The sequence below is a fragment of the Xiphias gladius genome, chromosome 23, assembly GCF_016859285.1.
Source record: "Xiphias gladius isolate SHS-SW01 ecotype Sanya breed wild chromosome 23, ASM1685928v1, whole genome shotgun sequence".
Classification (NCBI taxonomy): domain Eukaryota; kingdom Metazoa; phylum Chordata; class Actinopteri; order Istiophoriformes; family Xiphiidae; genus Xiphias; species Xiphias gladius.
In genome coordinates this window covers 4383766-4401430 of record NC_053422.1, presented here as the reverse complement: position 1 = coordinate 4401430, position 17665 = coordinate 4383766, and the positions used below count along the sequence as shown (strand labels likewise).

At 41.7% G+C, this 17665-nt stretch overlaps 2 protein-coding genes across 3 annotated transcripts; one reads left to right on the top strand and one right to left on the bottom strand.

Moving 5' to 3' along the window:
• Positions 1 to 462: 462 nt before the first annotated feature.
• LOC120785311 (thiosulfate sulfurtransferase/rhodanese-like domain-containing protein 2) lies at positions 463 to 5476 on the bottom strand. 2 transcript variants are annotated; one of them, XM_040119925.1, is made up of 9 exons: positions 4961 to 5054; positions 3526 to 3815; positions 3237 to 3345; positions 2959 to 3078; positions 2616 to 2721; positions 2253 to 2368; positions 1761 to 1919; positions 1408 to 1546; positions 463 to 1262 (listed from the first exon to the last, which is right to left on the bottom strand). In XM_040119925.1, exons 1-9 carry the CDS (start codon positions 4988 to 4990, stop codon positions 1033 to 1035), a joined length of 1299 nt encoding a protein of 432 aa, XP_039975859.1. In that variant the 5' UTR covers positions 4991 to 5054; the 3' UTR covers positions 463 to 1032. The 2 variants fall into 2 exon arrangements, with proteins under 2 accessions (XP_039975859.1, XP_039975856.1); XM_040119922.1 differs by lacking the exon at positions 4961 to 5054 and adding an exon at positions 5190 to 5476 and having other exon boundaries at positions 470 to 1262.
• A 241-nt stretch (positions 5477 to 5717) lies between these two features.
• On the top strand, positions 5718 to 17517 carry LOC120785310 (nuclear cap-binding protein subunit 1). The gene is made up of 23 exons (XM_040119921.1): positions 5718 to 5830; positions 8500 to 8588; positions 8906 to 9006; positions 9098 to 9254; positions 9353 to 9460; positions 9816 to 9937; positions 10174 to 10243; positions 10473 to 10688; positions 11043 to 11140; positions 11249 to 11312; positions 11404 to 11514; positions 12151 to 12215; positions 12319 to 12381; positions 12513 to 12587; positions 12948 to 13051; positions 13310 to 13432; positions 14020 to 14122; positions 15031 to 15124; positions 15299 to 15402; positions 15682 to 15799; positions 15956 to 16096; positions 16355 to 16468; positions 16933 to 17517. Exons 1-23 carry the CDS (start codon positions 5797 to 5799, stop codon positions 17044 to 17046), a joined length of 2388 nt encoding a protein of 795 aa, XP_039975855.1. The 5' UTR covers positions 5718 to 5796; the 3' UTR covers positions 17047 to 17517.
• Positions 17518 to 17665: the final 148 nt, after the last annotated feature.

Here is a 17665-nt window from a genome sequence, read left to right as displayed (position 1 = left end):
TTATATCTTTTTTTTTTTTTATTAGAAATGTGCTGCTCTTATTTATCGATATAACTACATACCAAGTGAAGTACTAAGAATAGTGAAGAAAGGAAAGAGAAAGAAACAAGAAGCGCAGGGAAGAAGGAAAGTTGAAGAGTATCAGTGAATTATCTGTCAGGGAGCAAAGTCAGAGAAGAATGGAGGAAAAGACGGCAAAGACACGGGATTATGTCGAATAGACAGAAAGAGGAGGAGGCATTTTGCCTAGCACAGTTCACACAACACATGCATCTCAAAGAGCTTTGCACGAGTAAAACAGGAGCATGTGTGTCCAATGTGTGTCATCCCAAGTGAGGCACACAGAGCTGCTGCTGCTGCTGCTGCTGCTTGTGGTTTCCAAGTGTTTGAGGAGCACCTGCAGTGTCCGCAACCTGCTCTGGCCAGAGAATTTGTGGCTTGGAGAGCGCCAGAAAACTGCTGTAAGTGCTGCCTGTTTTTTTTGGCGTATTCGTATCCACACTGTTTTCTATACAGCATTAAATCAAATGACTTCATTTTAAAATTGGCCGTGAAACCATTTACATTTGGGACAAATAAAAGTATGTAATTAACACAAATGATTGTCAAAGCACTGATTTTAAAAGGATAAAATCCCATTTTTACACAAACAAGCAAACACACACAAAATAAGAAGTTCAAATCCCCTGGAATGGAGCTTTCATTAACAATAAGGCATTTATATTTCACAAAATTGACATAATAAAACTCATGGATTCTGCAGATGCACTCTTACATTTTCTCAATAACAGATGAATAAACAGTTTTATCATCTAATATCAGCTTCATGAATGACTCTGTCTTCAGAATTAAACCATTTAGATACAGTAAATCTGACTTAATTCCCAACATTCATGTAAAAAACTTAATGATTAAAAATATACTGGTCACCTTCCACTAATTTTAGCTGTAAAATTCTGATTAACATCCCTGGACATGCAGCACTTTTCATGTAGCTGCAAAGACTGATGTCCGGTCGCCACCACTGTATCGCTACACATCCTGGGGGATTCGGGGACGTCCATCGGTGCACTCGCACTCCTCTTTGTGATGTGGAGCGGCAGAGGACGCCTCGCTCTGAGCCTGTCCTTTCTTTTGGCAGGTGGGGCAGCAGGCGGTGTGTCCATCCTGCCTGCAGCCGTGGCATGACAGAACCAGCTGGCAGCAGAACTGGGAGGAACAGAGCTTGTACTGGTCCCAGGGACAGCCGCAGTACCTGCAGTCTGCACAGAGGAAAACAGAATTATTTAAATGTAACACAAGACAACAAGGACATGTTTAGTAGTGTTTTCAGATACCGTTAAAAGTATTTTTGTACATTTTTCAACAGTCTTAAAAGGAGCCTTATAACAGGGAGAAAACACTAACCTGAGATGACGTCACTGTTGGCGGAGATGGTGTAGCGCTCATCGAAGACAAAAAGTTTTCCTCGATAGAAACCCTCCGGGAAACGCTCCAGGTACTTGTGAATTCCACCTTTCAGCTGGTAAACCTCTTTACACACGTCCTACAAATAGGATAGGAGAGGTAGGGGCCCAAAGTAAACAGAAATCTACATGCTTTCTTCTGCGCAGAATATCTCAACTACAATAGTTCAAGGGACAAGTTGCAGGAGGATACACAAGGACAATGACTAAACAGTCCCCCCTTGTGGAGAACAAGTGAAAGAGCCCTTTTCATAACTCAACACCTAAAAAAAAATCCCAGACTGGTGGACTTACTTTAGAGCGGAGGTACGCGGAGCCGCGCTCACACCGGATGCCTCCTGTGCAGTACATGAGGACCTTTTTGTCTCTAAACAGTTCGAGGTTGTTGTCGACGTAGTCCGGGAAGTAGCTGAACTTACGGATGTTTGGCGCCAGACACTGAGTAAACTGCCCCTGGAGGGAAAAAATAAATCACAGCTTGCGGCAAACATTGCAAACTGACTTTTGCCCTGTTTATTAATGATAAGTGATCAAAGTCAGTAAAAAAAAAAAATCACTGAATCTAGTAGGAATTCAGCATCTTGCTCAAGGACATTTAAATGAAAATTTCACCAAAAAAATACCATCATTTTCTGTTGAGTTAAAATACTGTATTTGCTTAGGGCACTTAGTGTAGATATAGCAGAAAGGGGGGGGATTAACAAAGGGTCACGTTTGGAAAATTAATTTTGCCTATAGAACCTGTGCAAGTCAATGTTTTTTGTAGGAATCTGATAAATGACTGACGATTTTACTCTCGTAGAAGTTACGGCAGTCTAGGAGGATGGCGTCATTGCACAAATCCCCTTTAGCCAAAAGAGCCTCCACTTCTTTGTGAAACTCCTCAGGCTCCAAATGAATTCCTGAGAGAAAACAAAAACAAAAAAAAAAAAACATTTAACTATCATGACCACCTTCACAATCCGCACACAGTAAAAGCTTCAAAAATCAGCCGTTACAAAACAGAACTTCAGCATATTTACTGACTCATAAATACACAGTGTTCCTGGAGCAATCGCGATGGACCTTTGAGCGTTTCTTCATTTGTTGTTTGTTTGCTATTACTACTACTAATGTCAATTTTGGGGGATAAGAATAATAATATAACACCTGCTAGTCGGTAGGAGATGACATCAGGATCCACTCCCATCGGGACGATTTCTTTATAGACCCCAACCCTCAGGTCTGTGAAACACTCTGCACCACCGTCACTTGTCTGCACGCACACACAGGGACAAACATTCCCATTCATTCGCAATTCTCTGTAATCATAATAAAAAAGGCCCTTTCAATGTAACTATTTAATGTTACGCTTAAAACTCAGGCCATGGCCGCCCAGTGGATCACGAAACAAAGTTCATATTCAGGCAGGACACCGTCATCGTCCAAGACGTGACAAAGGAAATATCTACATAGTCTGTCGTCCTCCGAGAGTTCTTCATCTAAGTCTGACCTTGAAATCCTCCCTTTCCATCTTGAAGAGGGGATGCGCACGCATTGCGGTGATGTAAATGTCAGTGGCCACGTTGGTGCCACCGACTGTTCCGTTGATGCCTTCAGTCGCCACCCTCACCTAAAAAACATAGTCACGATTTAAAGGGGAACGTTAAAATGAATTAAATCATCCCTCCTTTTTACACTCATAGACACGTCATTCAAAATTTCTATCTATTTATGAAGTAAACATTCTGTAGTCTCCCAATTGGAAGCAGGATAGGAGAATGTATTCACCTTGCCAGTTAAGTGGAGCTTTTCACACAAAGCTTTCTGCCAAGCACAGATGACGTGCGGATCCTCCACTTGACAGTAGTGATAATAGAGGATGACCATGCCTGGACCCCTGACGGAAAACGAGGGAACATCAAGAGATATCAGTGTTTCTCAAAGACTCAGAAACTAAACCTGAGCTCATCAATATTTTATAATTCACATAAATGTATACAATTGAGCTGAATTTTCACTTCAAAAACAGTATAAAAGACATGGGTGCCATGACAACTGAACCCAAGTGGACCAGTACTTGTGAAGTTGCTCCTCAGAGATGTGACTGGTGTCGGGTATCCATGAGGAAATGTCGACTGCCTCGGCTTTGCGCTCGCTTGGCTGCCGTGTTTCGGGTTCCTCCTCCAGCTGGCTTAACAAACATTCATATGTGGCCTGTGCGAGCCGCTTTACTTCAGCATCATGAGTTCTGGCCACATGCTTGTGAATAGCGGGGTGTTCCTTGAAGGTCTGGTCGCAGCAGCACCAAGTTGTGTTTCCTTCCTCCTGACTGCTGTCGCTCTTTGATGCCACAAAGGCAGCAAATGACTGTGGAGAAAAAAAAGTGTGAGGCCTTTTCAATGTGCAAGTCAAACCCATTTTTTAAAAATTAAATACCATGTGGTTGATAGTAGACACTGCACAGATCATAGACTGTCTGTAGGTGGTTCCTTAACTGACTCATTAATAAATAACCATGTCTGTTTGTGATCCCTTGCCACTGGTTGTGTGTCTTAGTTGTGAGAAGTTCAAAGAGTGATGCCCACTTCTCGCCTTTGTTTTTGTTTGTTTTTTAGCCAGTGAAATTTTTGAAATATAAAAATAAACATATATTTTGAGCAGCAGAATTGTGCTTATTCCTGCTCCTTGTTTTGCTAATTAACCCATGACCACAAGATTCATCTCATGAACCCTTAGGGTGTCCCAACCACCAGATTAGGAACCACGGGTCTGAAATATAAACTGCAGGCTGCAATATAGGTCATCAAGTTTTGTGATATAGCCAAATTGATATCGAATTTTTTTTGGGCGGACAAAATAAATATATTTTCTTTACATAACCCAATTATATTTTCGATAAAGATCTCTTGAATTTTATTTTTAATTAATTGCAACCATAGGTACAATAAACTGTATCTCTATACATCTTTATATGTTCTCTATAAATATCCCCAAAGTTTAGCATGTTTTAGAGACTTAAGCTATGCGTTAATTTGACAGACAGAAACCAGTGTTGGAAGAATGCTGAGATCTTCTGGTGAAGTAAAAGTAGTGGTAAAACCACAGTGTAGAAATACTCTGTTACAAGTAAAAGTCCCGCATAAGTACAAAAGTATTAGCATCAAAATATACTTAAACCAACAAAAGTGAAAGTACTTATTATGCTCATTTGAGAAGAATTTATACTATATTATATTATAATTACTGATGCATTAATGTGTACTTTAATGTCGCAGCTGGTAAAGGTGAAAGTAATTATAATCACTTTATATACTGCTGTTTAATTTGTGAATGTGTTCCCATTTATTTATTGATTATAATTTGTCTTATTAAACTAATTTAGCAAACTCACTACTAACAGAGGCTATCAAATAAATGTAGTGTAGTAAAAAGTACAACATTTCCCTCTGAATCGTTGTGCAGTAGAATATAAAGTAGTAGAAAATAGTCATGCTCACGTCAAGTACAAGTACCTCAGAATTATAACCAAAGAAACTGATCATTTTTAGATATTAGCTGCACTGCAGGACCTTTGATCCGGGCACAAAGCTTTGATTGATTCCTCAGTGTTGCTCCTGTTTCTGTTTCCTGTGCTCAGCGGTGCTCTCTAATCTGGTAGTCGGGCACATACTGTCAAAACAAACACGGGGCCTTAAAGCAACGGCCGGTATATTACCATTCAGCGTGTCTGTCGTCTCTCACCTTCCTCCTGCAGAAGTTGTAGTATCTTCTCTGTGAGGCAGAAAGTTGTTTCTCCCGTTTCAATCCACCTGATGCAGAGGAGTCGAGATCCCAGACCAAGGACTCTGACCAAGGGGTATGATCCGCTGATGCCATGGTGTTTAGCAGCTTTTAAAATATAATTAATCTAGTAAACAGCTAGTAAACACACTTTGGCTAAGTTGAGTGATTTTTTAAAATTTAGACAGAGCTAGCTCTGCTTTGTGGTCCGAAAGAAAAAGGGCCGATTCCTAATCAAACCCCTGGCATTCGGATTATTATGTTTTAGCCATATTTTGGCAAAAGTAAAATCTGAAGCCTTTGTTAGTGGTGAAATTGACATTGTACGGACACGAGTATCACCAAACGTGCAGCCGCGAACCCGGCATCGGATCCCGGACGAAGTCGGGCGGGTGCACCTTCCGGTTGACCCCGGATGTGCCTCACTTGAATCAGACCGCTTTTATTTTTCTGCTGTGATAGCGGCCAGGCTGAACCAAGCAGAAGCTTGTTTGACCGACTTATCCTTTTGGTCATTGTCATTTTTCGCGCTCAGTTACCTCGCATTCACACCGAAGTGGAGTGAAACATGTCCAGGAGACGGCACAGCGACGAGAATGACGGTAAGTGGACGTTTGCATGTGTAATTCAGACGTTAGGCTAACGAGCGGTGGCTAGCTAACGCAAGCGTGTTTTCGGTAACGTCAATCTCTGGGTTGGTGCATTCGCGCATGATTATTGGTAAATTAGTTTACGAGGCCGGGTTTTTGGGTTTTGTCGTCATTATCCAAAAAAAGGATAGTGCTAAACACTTAATATCCGTTGATGTTCATTTTAGTTATCGTGTCTTAAAACGAGAAGCGAACTGTCCGAGCAGCGGCAGAATGAACCGGTACGTTTACCGCTAGCCGCTGTTAACATATGCAGTTGATATGGGGGCGGCAACCAGCCACCGTGAATCATTCAAACCCCCCCCTGTTAGATTGGTTTGTGTCGAAATCATCAGCACAGTTAAAGGGTGGGTTCTCAATCTTTCAAGTCTCGTCAGGTGCCCGTGGGAACCCCGAAACGGCGCTTATTGGCTATGAGGAGATTTCTTCTTTCATTGTAAGTGATGGGGGACAAAATCCACGCTCCGTGAATTCAGAAGTTTATCTGGGTCTGATGTGGGAAATATATTTTTCTCCTGTTGCTGAATGTAATCATTTATTTACTTATTTATTTAGCTTCAGGCGTGTTCAGTAAGTTACCAGTGAAAACTGAACCCCGGCCATCAGGAGTGCTGACTGAGAGAGGCTTAGGGGGGGAAGATAAGGGAATCTGCTTGCTTCAGAAAACAATGGTGTATGTAAAACCCAGAATGCATTTGGTGAACGACTCCCCTAAAGACATCGGCTTCCGAGGAACGTAAACGCCATTCATTCTAATGCTAATCGTGGTGGAAATGACCGGGCGACGGAGGCGTGAAGATGGGAGTGCACTTACTATCAGGGCCCACCGAAGGTGGAGAGAGTAATGTTATAAATACGAATGTACAACTGAGGCGGCTCAGTTTGCTCCCTGGGGACCAGCTCGGTTCTTATTGTATCTTTTGACTTACAGTAAAACCTATATTACATCGAACACAGAAGACTTTGTATTTACTTGTGACTACGAATCGTGTGGTCGGGGGTCTGAGCCCCTCTGGCCCAGGTGAAGATTCCCCTCCAACACCAATTTCTAACATCTTCAGCAATCTGGGTTAATCAAATCGAGCGGATGTCCTCCAAGGTCGCGTCTCTCCAGCGGAAGAGTAGCAACAAAAAGAGGAAACTTTGTACTTGGCCCTAACTTTGAAGGATATCCACTCGATTAAACTAATTTGGGTTGATGAAGCCTCGTGTTACCATCAGCTTAAACGTTTTGGACGATTTAGGATTTCGGCCCCATCACTTACATCGGACATGCGTTTGGGGGGGGGGGGGGGTCTTTAATGGCCAGTGTGAACAGGAGGAACAACTACAGCAAACAAAACCTGTTTCACTGTTCATCAGGATGTTTGACAATTGTTTTAAGACAGAGCCTTTAAAAAATGTGAACCTTTCTGGTTGTGTACAGGACATCTGCAGGTCTTGAAAAGTCTTTTTAGAAAAGCATTAATTTCAGTTTCCTCAAAAAAGGGCTTTAAAAGTATTTAAAAGTCTTATATTTCATTTACAAAGGTCTACTCTGTGATATTCTTGGAAGAGCTGTCTGGGAAATTGCCATATGCATCGATCCAGACCTGTAAGGTTATGTAAAATTCCTATATGGACCTTTAAATAAGCAGTTTTTTTTTTAAACTGGTTAATCTTTACATCCATTTATATCCATCTATTGTCTGATGCTCCAGGACTCGTAGCACTGACGAACATTTGATTGTAAATGTCAATAAATTCATGCATTGAAATAATTGTAGGCCTTAAGTTTAACTCTGTGAACCTGCAGAAACCCCCAGAAATCATTTGAACTGCTATCATACTGTCCTATGAATTTCTTCACTCAATCCATATGGCAGTTATTTTCTCAATGAATCATTTTGTACCTACTTATATCCACATACTTATGACCTACAACTTTCAAATGTCAAGTTTTGTCAAACCAGCAGTCCTAAACCCCAAAGATAATCAGTTTAATATGAATTTGAGAATCTTGAACCATCAAATGTTTGGCATTTTTGCTACATAAAACATCTAAAACAATTATTCAATAATCAAAATGGTTGCTATTCATTTTCTGTCAATTGACTAATTGATCAATCATCTAATAAACTCTAGTTTCACAATTCACTGTCTATGGGGCTTCTCAGGGATATATGTATAAATAGAATCATCGTTATACTGAATTTCTCTGCTATGCAATTTTAAGGAGTACTCCAGCGGTTTAGTTATGCACTTCCATAAGGCTGGGGGACTCACGAGAGAAGATGCCCTCTAAATGCCATCTTTCTCCGAGCCCAAGCTGAAATGACCCTGATGACATTCAGTCTTTGGAAAGTTCCTTGAGAACAACAGAGGACATTATACAACTGTTTTTGCAGGCTGAGTAACACTCCCAGTGACGAGTAGGCTAGTCCTCTTGTGTAAAATGCCCCTTTAAGGAGAAGGCCACAAATGAAAACAGAGCTGTACGGTCTTTCAGAAATTAGACGTGTATGTGTATTCTGTTTTAGGATGGATTTTCCCATCACGGCTCCCCTTGAGATAAATCTCCTGTCTAATGTTTCTCATTCCACTCACTCTGTGATTATTGCGTTGCTCTTTCAACCCTCCAGGAGGTCAGGCCCATAAAAGGAGGAGAACGTCAGAGCCCATTGAGATCGAAGACCGTCTGGAGTCACTGATATGTCGCGTGGGGGAGAAGGTAAGGGGTCTGCACAGCAAGGGACACTTCTTCTCTCACAGTAGTATGTGTGGAGTTTGATGTTTTCCGTATGGGTGGCTTCACTGGATACAGAACCCTCGGCTTTGGGAAGATTCAGCCTTAAATCACCTGTGCAAGTTTTACTTTTAAAGACAAACACCAGAATGTTTAGTGGTTTTTGCTGCAATAATGTATACTGGGGTTCAGCAAAATCAAATGGCTGGGGGCTGCCCTGATTTACCTGTAAAGTGCTTTACGTTAAATTGCTTAGTTTGTTAAGTATTGCTAATGCTAAATTGCTCGGTATGTCTTTACAGAGTACATCGTCCCTGGAGAGCAACCTGGAGGGCCTCGCAGGTGTCTTAGAGGCAGACCTTCCAAACTACAAAAACAAAATCCTGCGCATTTTATGTGCTGTGTAAGTTCATACCAATTATCACCCTTTCACTGGTGAAAAAAAGATGAGTCTTTTAGTCGGTGGTTCTCACTGAATTGTCTTGTGCCGGCAGCGCTCGCCTCCTACCTGAGAAGCTGACTGTGTATACAACTTTAGTTGGCCTCCTCAACGCCAGAAACTACAACTTTGGGGGCGAGTTTGTTGAGGCCATGATCAGACAACTCAAGGAGACATTGAAAAACAACTTGTACAATGAAGCTGTTTACTTGGTAAGCTAATGCTGTACAAGCATCTGACGTACGGCTTTTAAAAGCATCTGTTTTTTTACGGTGTTTGCATTTTGGCACATCATGGCTTCTTTCTGCAGGTGCGGTTTCTGTCTGACTTGGTCAACTGCCATGTGATTGCTGCTCCCTCAATGGTGGCCATGTTTGAAAATTTTGTCAGTGTTACTCAAGAGGAAGACGTACCACAGGTAGGTAGAAGCTTGAGGTGTCATTAACGTATCGGAAATGAGGTCAGGCCAGAGGTGAACTGTGGGTTGATTTAAAAAGTAAAATGGGAAAAATAATATGAATACAATGTGACAAGGGAAAAAATAAAATATTATTGAAATGTTTTAAAGCCAACTTCATCATGCAAACCTATTAGGGTAATCTAAAGAGTTAAAGAGGAATAGTTATATAATTAAACTTTGAGTTCTGTACAAAAGGCACGCAGTACATGCACGGTGGTACTTGAGTTTAACACAGATACATTTTAATTTTGCTTCCTGATGAGTTTCAGTGTTGAGCATGCGGTGTTGTAAGAGACCTTGTTTGTGTCCCCAGGTTCGGTCAGACTGGTTTGTGTATGTTGTTCTGTCCTGTCTGCCCTGGGTCGGTAAGGAGCTTTACGAGAAGAAGGATGTTGAGATGGACCGACTCCTCAGCCAGATCGAAGGCTACCTCAAGTACGACGTCTGCCTCGTTTTCTGTGCTTTCTATCTTTGTCTTCCTGCACTGCCCAATCTCTTTCCATCCGTTTCGTTGTCTTTCCTCCTTTTTAGTATTTGACTTTCTCCTCCTTGCTCTTTGTCTATTTTTACTTTTTCATTGTATTTCTTCCTCTCATTTTCGTAATTCAGTCAGTGCTTCGATCACACCTATTATCTGATTCCTGCATCACTTGACATTTCATGTTTTTCAGGAGAAGAGTAAAGACCCATGTCCCAATGCTGCAGGTGTGGACAGCAGAGAAGCCTCATCCACAGGAGGAGGTGAGAGGACACAGCAGCGCTGCATTTGTTACAGTTCTCCCATTATTTCACTGAAATTTATATATCACGTTCGATTTACATTGCTAGTGACGTTTAGGACCGGCAAAGTTTTTGCTGCCGAGTGGCATTTCTGTTCATTCTCGTAGGAAAACGGGTTGCCTTTGATGGTGCCCAGAGGGCAGGTCACTGTTAAAAAAATGGACACCCTCTTTCTTTCTTCTCCTCGCAGTACCTGGACTGCCTTTGGGCTCAGATTCAGAAGCTAAAGAAAGACCGATGGCAGGAGCGTCACATCCTACGCCCATACATCGCCTTTGACAGCGTGCTGTGCGAGGCTCTGCAACACAACCTGCCACCCTTCACCCCACCGGGCCACATGCCCGATGCCCAGTACCCAATGCCCCGGGTCGTCTTCCGCATGTTCGACTACACCGACGCCCCCGAGGTACATACGGTTTGCCTTTGATAAAACACTTGTCAGTATGTTACTCGTTTGTTTTGATCTCACCGTAGACAAGGAGAAGGATGTATAATGTTGAAAGGAAAAATTCAGTCGTTATGCATTATGTAATACATTGGGAGCATGTTCTTCATATTGAAATATCGAAGATAAAATTGCGGATACACAGTATGGCACCTGTATCGGTGACATTCTATACAAATAAAGCAAAGCTGGATGTGGACAAGTCGTACACAAGTAGGTACAAGAAAAGTAGCAATACAGGCAGTTTGTCTCTAGGGTTGTTGTTTTTAATGTTGTAGTTCGCTGCTCACAAATTGTTGTGCTCTTTATTCTCAGGGTCCTGTTATGCCCGGCAGCCACTCCGTGGAGAGATTTGTCATTGAAGAAAACCTGCACTGTATCATCAAGACTCACTGGAAAGAGAGGAAGACATGGTGGGTAACAAGCTCGATCGGGGTTTAAATTTTGTCAGGTCTGAACATGCTGGTTGAACACAGACTCAAATGTTTTGACATTTCTGATTTTTCTTTTTTATCTCTCAGTGCTGCCCAGTTACTCAGCTATCCGGGGAAAAATAAGATTCCGCTCAACTATCACATCGTGGAGGTATACTTTTTTTTTTTTTGACAAGCTACATGCTGTGAAATTAGAGAAAAAATAATGGCTGGTTAAAATATTTACCTGTTTCTTTTTTCAGGTGATCTTTGGAGAACTTTTCCAGCTGCCCTCTCCGCCTCACATGGACGTCATGTACACCACTCTGCTCATTGAACTCTGCAAACTGCAGCCAGGATCACTGCCGCAAGTTGTATCCTTGATTTGTATCAGGGATGCCCTTTAACACAAGTTCCTTTTCCACCACCCCTTGAAAATTTCTCAGCCGCTTTCAGAATCCAGTTTTAAGGATTTTTGAGTTAGGAAAGAGAAACACGAGGATACGAAACACCTTCCATCACTTGACAAATCATCAAAAAGTGGTGGTAAGGGAGTCAGTGATGTGGTCAAAACGAATTCTGTGGTATTTATCGCAGGATTATCCTGATGTTTATATATTACTATTAATATAGGTATGTCCACTGATATACCCAAAAGCAGAGGTTAGAGGTTAAACATGTTATTCCCATAAAGACATTGTTTTTTAGTATTGTACATTAACAAAATCCTATAATAAAAAAAATAACAATTTCTGTATATTTTAAATTTCAAGCTGCAACAGATTTTGGTAAAATTTGTTTTAAATCATTTAGACATAAAAGTCGTGAACCATAAAATCTCAATATGAGAATTTTGTTTATAACCCCTTAAAACTGACTCGTATTAGAATAATCATATTGAACACGAGTTGGTAAATAGTTTTTAAATTACTAGACACAGCATTTAAAAAACAAAAAAAAATACACCTAAATAATGTAAAAGGAATTTTACCTTAACACCTGCCTGTTAGTTGGCCCAAGCCACAGAGATGCTGTACATGAGACTGGACACCATGAACACTACCTGCATAGACAGGTAAACATTTGCTTTTCCTCAACGAGGGAAAACTTCACTGAAGCGGTTCCTGTCTGTGATCTGACACTGTCATCCCGTCTCTCCGTTTCCTTTTTATTTCCAGACTAATCAACTGGTTTTCTCATCATTTGAGCAACTTCCAGTTTCGATGGAGCTGGGACGACTGGTGAGTGATTCTGTAATGGACACAGAACGTTTATAGCAGCTATTCATAGTTTTAAAGTGGCAGAAAATGTGGCCAAATACCAGTAGACGTGAACAGTACAGTTGATTATGTGATCACGTGTCTTTGTAAAGGGCTGACTGCTTGACTGTGGATCTAGAGAAGCCCAAGCCCAAGTTTGTCAAAGAAGTTCTGGAGAAGTGTATGAGGTATTGAATCATTATTCACGTTTTCTTTAAGATATAAAGAGCTTTAAATGGTAATGTTCTATCTCTCTCATGTGACAAAGGTAAGTGGATCTGATTGGTAGTAGGAATTATAGGAATCCTGGATGTGGCCTGCTAATCTGCGGCTCAGTACTGGTTCTATTAAACATCCTAGTAAACCCCAAATGCTTTGTTCACTTCGTATTATTTGTGTTTCCCAGCAGTTTCTCTCTGGAAGAAGTTGAATATTACCTCGTTTTGCATGATTTGTCCTTGAAAACATGGATTTCTTTGGCCCTGTTATCTGGAAAGTGCCGCACACACACACACCTAGAGTTGTCCGTTTGCTCTTTTTCCTCGCAGGCTTTCGTACCATCAGCGGATAGTGGACATCGTCCCTCCTACCTTCTCAGCCCTCATCCCCGCAGAGCCCATCTATATTTTCAAATACCCCGACGAGAGTGCTTGTAAGAACACTTAAAATTTATATTTTCACAAATCGGCAGTATCCACTGCTGAAGCCAGGAGAGAATGTTCATGTCTTAATGTCAGCAAATCGCAGCACCTTTCAAAAGGACACTTTTAAAACGGTTAGCATGAAGAGGAACACGTCACCAGAGTAATTGTCAGCACAAGCGTTCAGGAAATCACTTGGGTCAGCATCAAATAGTCTGGACAGACGTCCAAAGACACGAACCTGACAGAATGTCTCTCCTGCCTCGCAGCTTCGTTACCAGGTTACGCAGTATCCATCACTGTTGGGAACGCCATCAAGAACCGAGCGTCCAACGAGGAGATCTTGACCATCCTCAAAGAAGTCCCCAACCCCAACCAGGAAGATGACGATGGTTAGTTTACTTTAGTTTATTCTATTCTTTTATTTTTTTCTATTTTATTTCATTTTAATTTTATTTCATTTTAATTGTAGACAATTTTGTCAATTTTTGTGGACGCTCCTACAAAGATTCTGGGAGGAAAATATCAGTACCTGCTGACACCGAAACATAGTACTAGTTTTTATGCGTGACTGTGGTAATTTGCCTTTAAAAGCTGACAGAAAGAGCCATTTCCAGATTATCACCACTTCATCCCCAATTGCAACATCTGTATGGAAGTAAGAAGAGAGGTCACGATTCTACAGTTGTTCCTTCGGTTGTGACGTCTTCATTAAGCTTTGTAAAGATTTAAAAACGTTTTGGACATTTATGTGTTGAAGGCCTTACCTCAGGGGGGTTCCTCTCACTGTTACAGGTGGGTGGATTGCAGAACCTTTGTCAGTTCCCCTGAAAACCTCCAGTTTTCTGTATTTAAATGAGAATAATTTGACATTAATCCAAACATAGTTTTAGGCTGTTGGGTAAAATAGGATTTTCTTGAAATTTTTAGTTTGACCTCTTACCCTCTGTTGCCGCCTTCTGTCTTTCTCTCGTTCCAGATGAAGGGGAGAGCTTCAACCCTCTGAAGATTGACGTGTTCCTGCAGACTCTTCTCCATCTGGCAGCCAAATCCTTCAGCCACTCCTTCAGCGCCCTCGCCAAGTAAGTTTACCCACCGTGAGAGCTAACCGCTTTTGCCTTCACGCGATTTGTTTCAACAGTTTTCATGTCTCAAACCAAACAAACTGAAACGCAGTCGGCATATGTCATATTTGAATTAGCCTTCGTTCGCCAAATAATAAATCTGGTGATCCTGTATTCGCTCAGGTCAAGAGAGACTTGAAGTCTGGCAACCTCAGAACACGCTGCTGGGCTTCCTGGGGTATAGTCCAGAGCTTTAGTGCTGTCCACTCAGTTGTCTAAAAGAAGATATGATATGAAAAGATATACGATACGATACGATTTTAGTTCTATCTGGACCAAAAAAGGGAGATTTTGTTCATTTACATATAATATACATTAGTGAAGATTAATAATGGTGTATATTAACTGAAAATCTGAATCAACATTTTGGAGATACTGTTTAACCATCATTATTTATTGATAATGCACTAATTCAACTGAAAAAGTCAGGGATCAAATTGGCATAACTTGCACACTATGTGATGCCAACTGCAAATTACATGTTTAAAGTTCATCATTATAGATGACACTATACAATTCAGATCATTGCCTATGTAACACTTATTTTTAGAAATGATGAAAAATGCTTAAATTAGGTTTGAATCTTAAAAAAAACACAATAATAATAATAATAAGATGATCAGCTAAAGGCTATTAAGAGCTAAATTGAAATAAAAATTAAAACTATAAAAATTCATAAACAATCTCTTGAAAAATGTATAAATTTACTGGGTGTTTTTCTAAAATCTCGATGTTCTAAACCAGTAACTTCCTCAGAGTTCAGTAGCCGTACGCTAACCATGAGTGTAATCACAGAAGGTCAACGAATGTTGCATTGAATGAATGAATCCAGACCTCTTGGCCTCGCCTGCACCTACTTCCTCCAGGTTTCACGAAATCTTGAAGACCCTGACCGACAGCGACGAGGGGAAGCTGCACATGCTCAAAGTTGTTTATGAAGTGTGGAGGAACCACCCACAGGTAAAAGCCCCAGTTTTCATGTCTCCTAGAACTTGGTTGAAACACTTGTTGTCAGTCAGTAATAGAAAAGTGGCTCTTCATTCAAAGAATGTTCATTTTTAGTGACCCACATGTCAATAATCTGAGTTTTCGTGAAGAGTTTGGTCCTCATGAACCGTGTCTTGGCTGCTGCAGATGATCGCAGTGTTGGTGGACAAAATGATTCGCACCCAGATCGTTGACTGTGCTGCTGTGGCCAACTGGCTCTTCTCTCAGGACATGGCTCATGAGTTCACCAGGTGGGACATCGGCACAGAGACAAACTGTTGAACACGTAGGGGCACTCCGCACGAGGGGAGGTTAAAGTTTGAGGAAAATCCGTCTCATCAGGTTTTATCAGGCTCACGTTTTCCATTCCACATGTCATACTGCTAGGACATAAACACTGACCTCCTGTTCTCTACTGTCCTGCCTTATTTTTTTATGTGCATTTTCTTGAATAAAATGTTTTTCTGTCTGTGGCCAGTAAACTTAAAGAAAAAAAAAAACAACACCTCTTTACTCTAAACCTGAACTAGACTTTTCACCTGGGAGATTTTGCACTCAACCATCCGGAAGATGAACAAACACGTCCAGAAGATCCAGAAGGAGCTGGAGGAGGCCAAGGACAAGCTGGAGAAACAGCAGCATAAGAGGGTAACTTTATCCACCACACTATGTCCATCATAGTCATGTTAATCAGTTTTAAATTAACGATTCGTTTAAAATGCTGCATTTCAAAAAAATAATATTAAGTGAATTCAGCTGGTTCAAGTAGGAAGGATCATATTGTTTGTGCACGAATACCGATAGAGGGACAGCGGTGACGACGAGGACATGGACAAGAACAGCGAGGATGAGGAGGGTCAGCTGGAGGAGCAGATCGAGAGGCTACAGGAGAAGGTGGAGTCGGCTCAGAGCGAACAGAAGAACCTCTTCCTCGTCATCTTCCAGGTACTGAAGACTCGTTGCTCTTAGACTTTCCTGGCGGACCAGGGAATTCTAAACCTTAGACAAGTGCAGTACACCAGGTATTTAGAAGACAGCAGGAAGCGCTAGGGTTCAGCGTCCTTAGCCAAGATGTGTACCAGGTATCTGAATCTGACCGGGGACATGTTCGGCTTGCCCCCCCCCCCCAAACCTCCTGACGGTGCAGGACGGGAGAGGGGTTAAAGGACTGCGCCATATTAAACGTGGTTTTTCCTCCCTCAGCGTTTCATCATGCTGTTGACGGAGCACCTGGTTCGCTGTGAGACCGGCAGCGTCGACATCAGCACGCCCTGGTACAAAAACTGTATCGAGCGACTGCAGCAGATCTTCCTCATGGTAAAACCGTCGCACGCACACTCACACAGCCAGATTCAGCGCGACTTACACTGTCAGAGGTATCATTATCTCCGATGTCCACGGTGAAGACATGTCCGTAAACCCGACTAGAAACGATTTTTAAAAAGATGCTCCCTACGACTGCAGATCACATTTTTAAGTTTCAAAGTAATCCAGTGACTGCAGTGTACACTGTAATGTACGGACAGCTAACAGGAACTGCTAGTAGGGAATTTGGCGTGTTTAGTTTTCCAAATTGAACAGAAATATAGGATTAAAAAAAACAGGGCTCAACCTGTAGCTTAACAGTTACTCACAATCCATAGCAGCACCATTCTTCCAACAACCGAGCTACTTTTAGGACGACTCTTGGCTCTGATTGGGCTACACTTTGTCTGTCACACACCAGCATATCCGCTCGTGTGTATTCTCTGGATGACTCGGTGTCTCTCCTCGTTGCGCAGCACCACGTGACCATCCAGCAGTACATGGGAACCCTGGAGAACCTGCTGTTCACCGCCGAGCTGGACCACCACATCCTGGCCGTCTACCAGCAGTTCTGCGCTCTGCAGCTCTGAGACACACGCTGACCCAAACACAAAGTGGATGAAATGTGTATCTGTATTCACACAGTACCTGTGCTAAACCTGCACATTAGAAACTACCAGCTCTTGCATCAAGAATCTCTTCATTACAGTTTTTTTTATTTACTTGTCTTTGTGTTTGGTGTCATGCGACATGTCAGTTACGTGCAAGAGTCTGTTTGACAAATCCTGTCATTAATCCTCTGTAGTGATCTTTTTTTGTTTTTGTTTTTTTAATTGCCATTTTCTTCTTTTTTGGTTTGGTTTTCCGGTTTTGTTCATTTTTACATCCTGCTCGTATTCTTATGAATGGGTCTTTTTAAAACTGTATGAACTGTCTGAGCCCAGACGGAGCTGGAGAGGAGATTTCAGGTTGGCTCTGATTGATTCTGGATCTAGAGAGCGCTCTACTTTTTTATATTTGTTCTCTGTGCAATTGGGAAATAATTAAAACTCTCCAGAGTCTTTATCCACCCGCTTGTTTCTGTCATTTTCTCGACCTCAGCCGCTGACTGCCACTCAAACATCTTCCTGTCAGCTGCAGATTGTCTGAAAACACTTGCACTGAGCAATTGAGATAACCAAAACACACACACACACACACACACACACA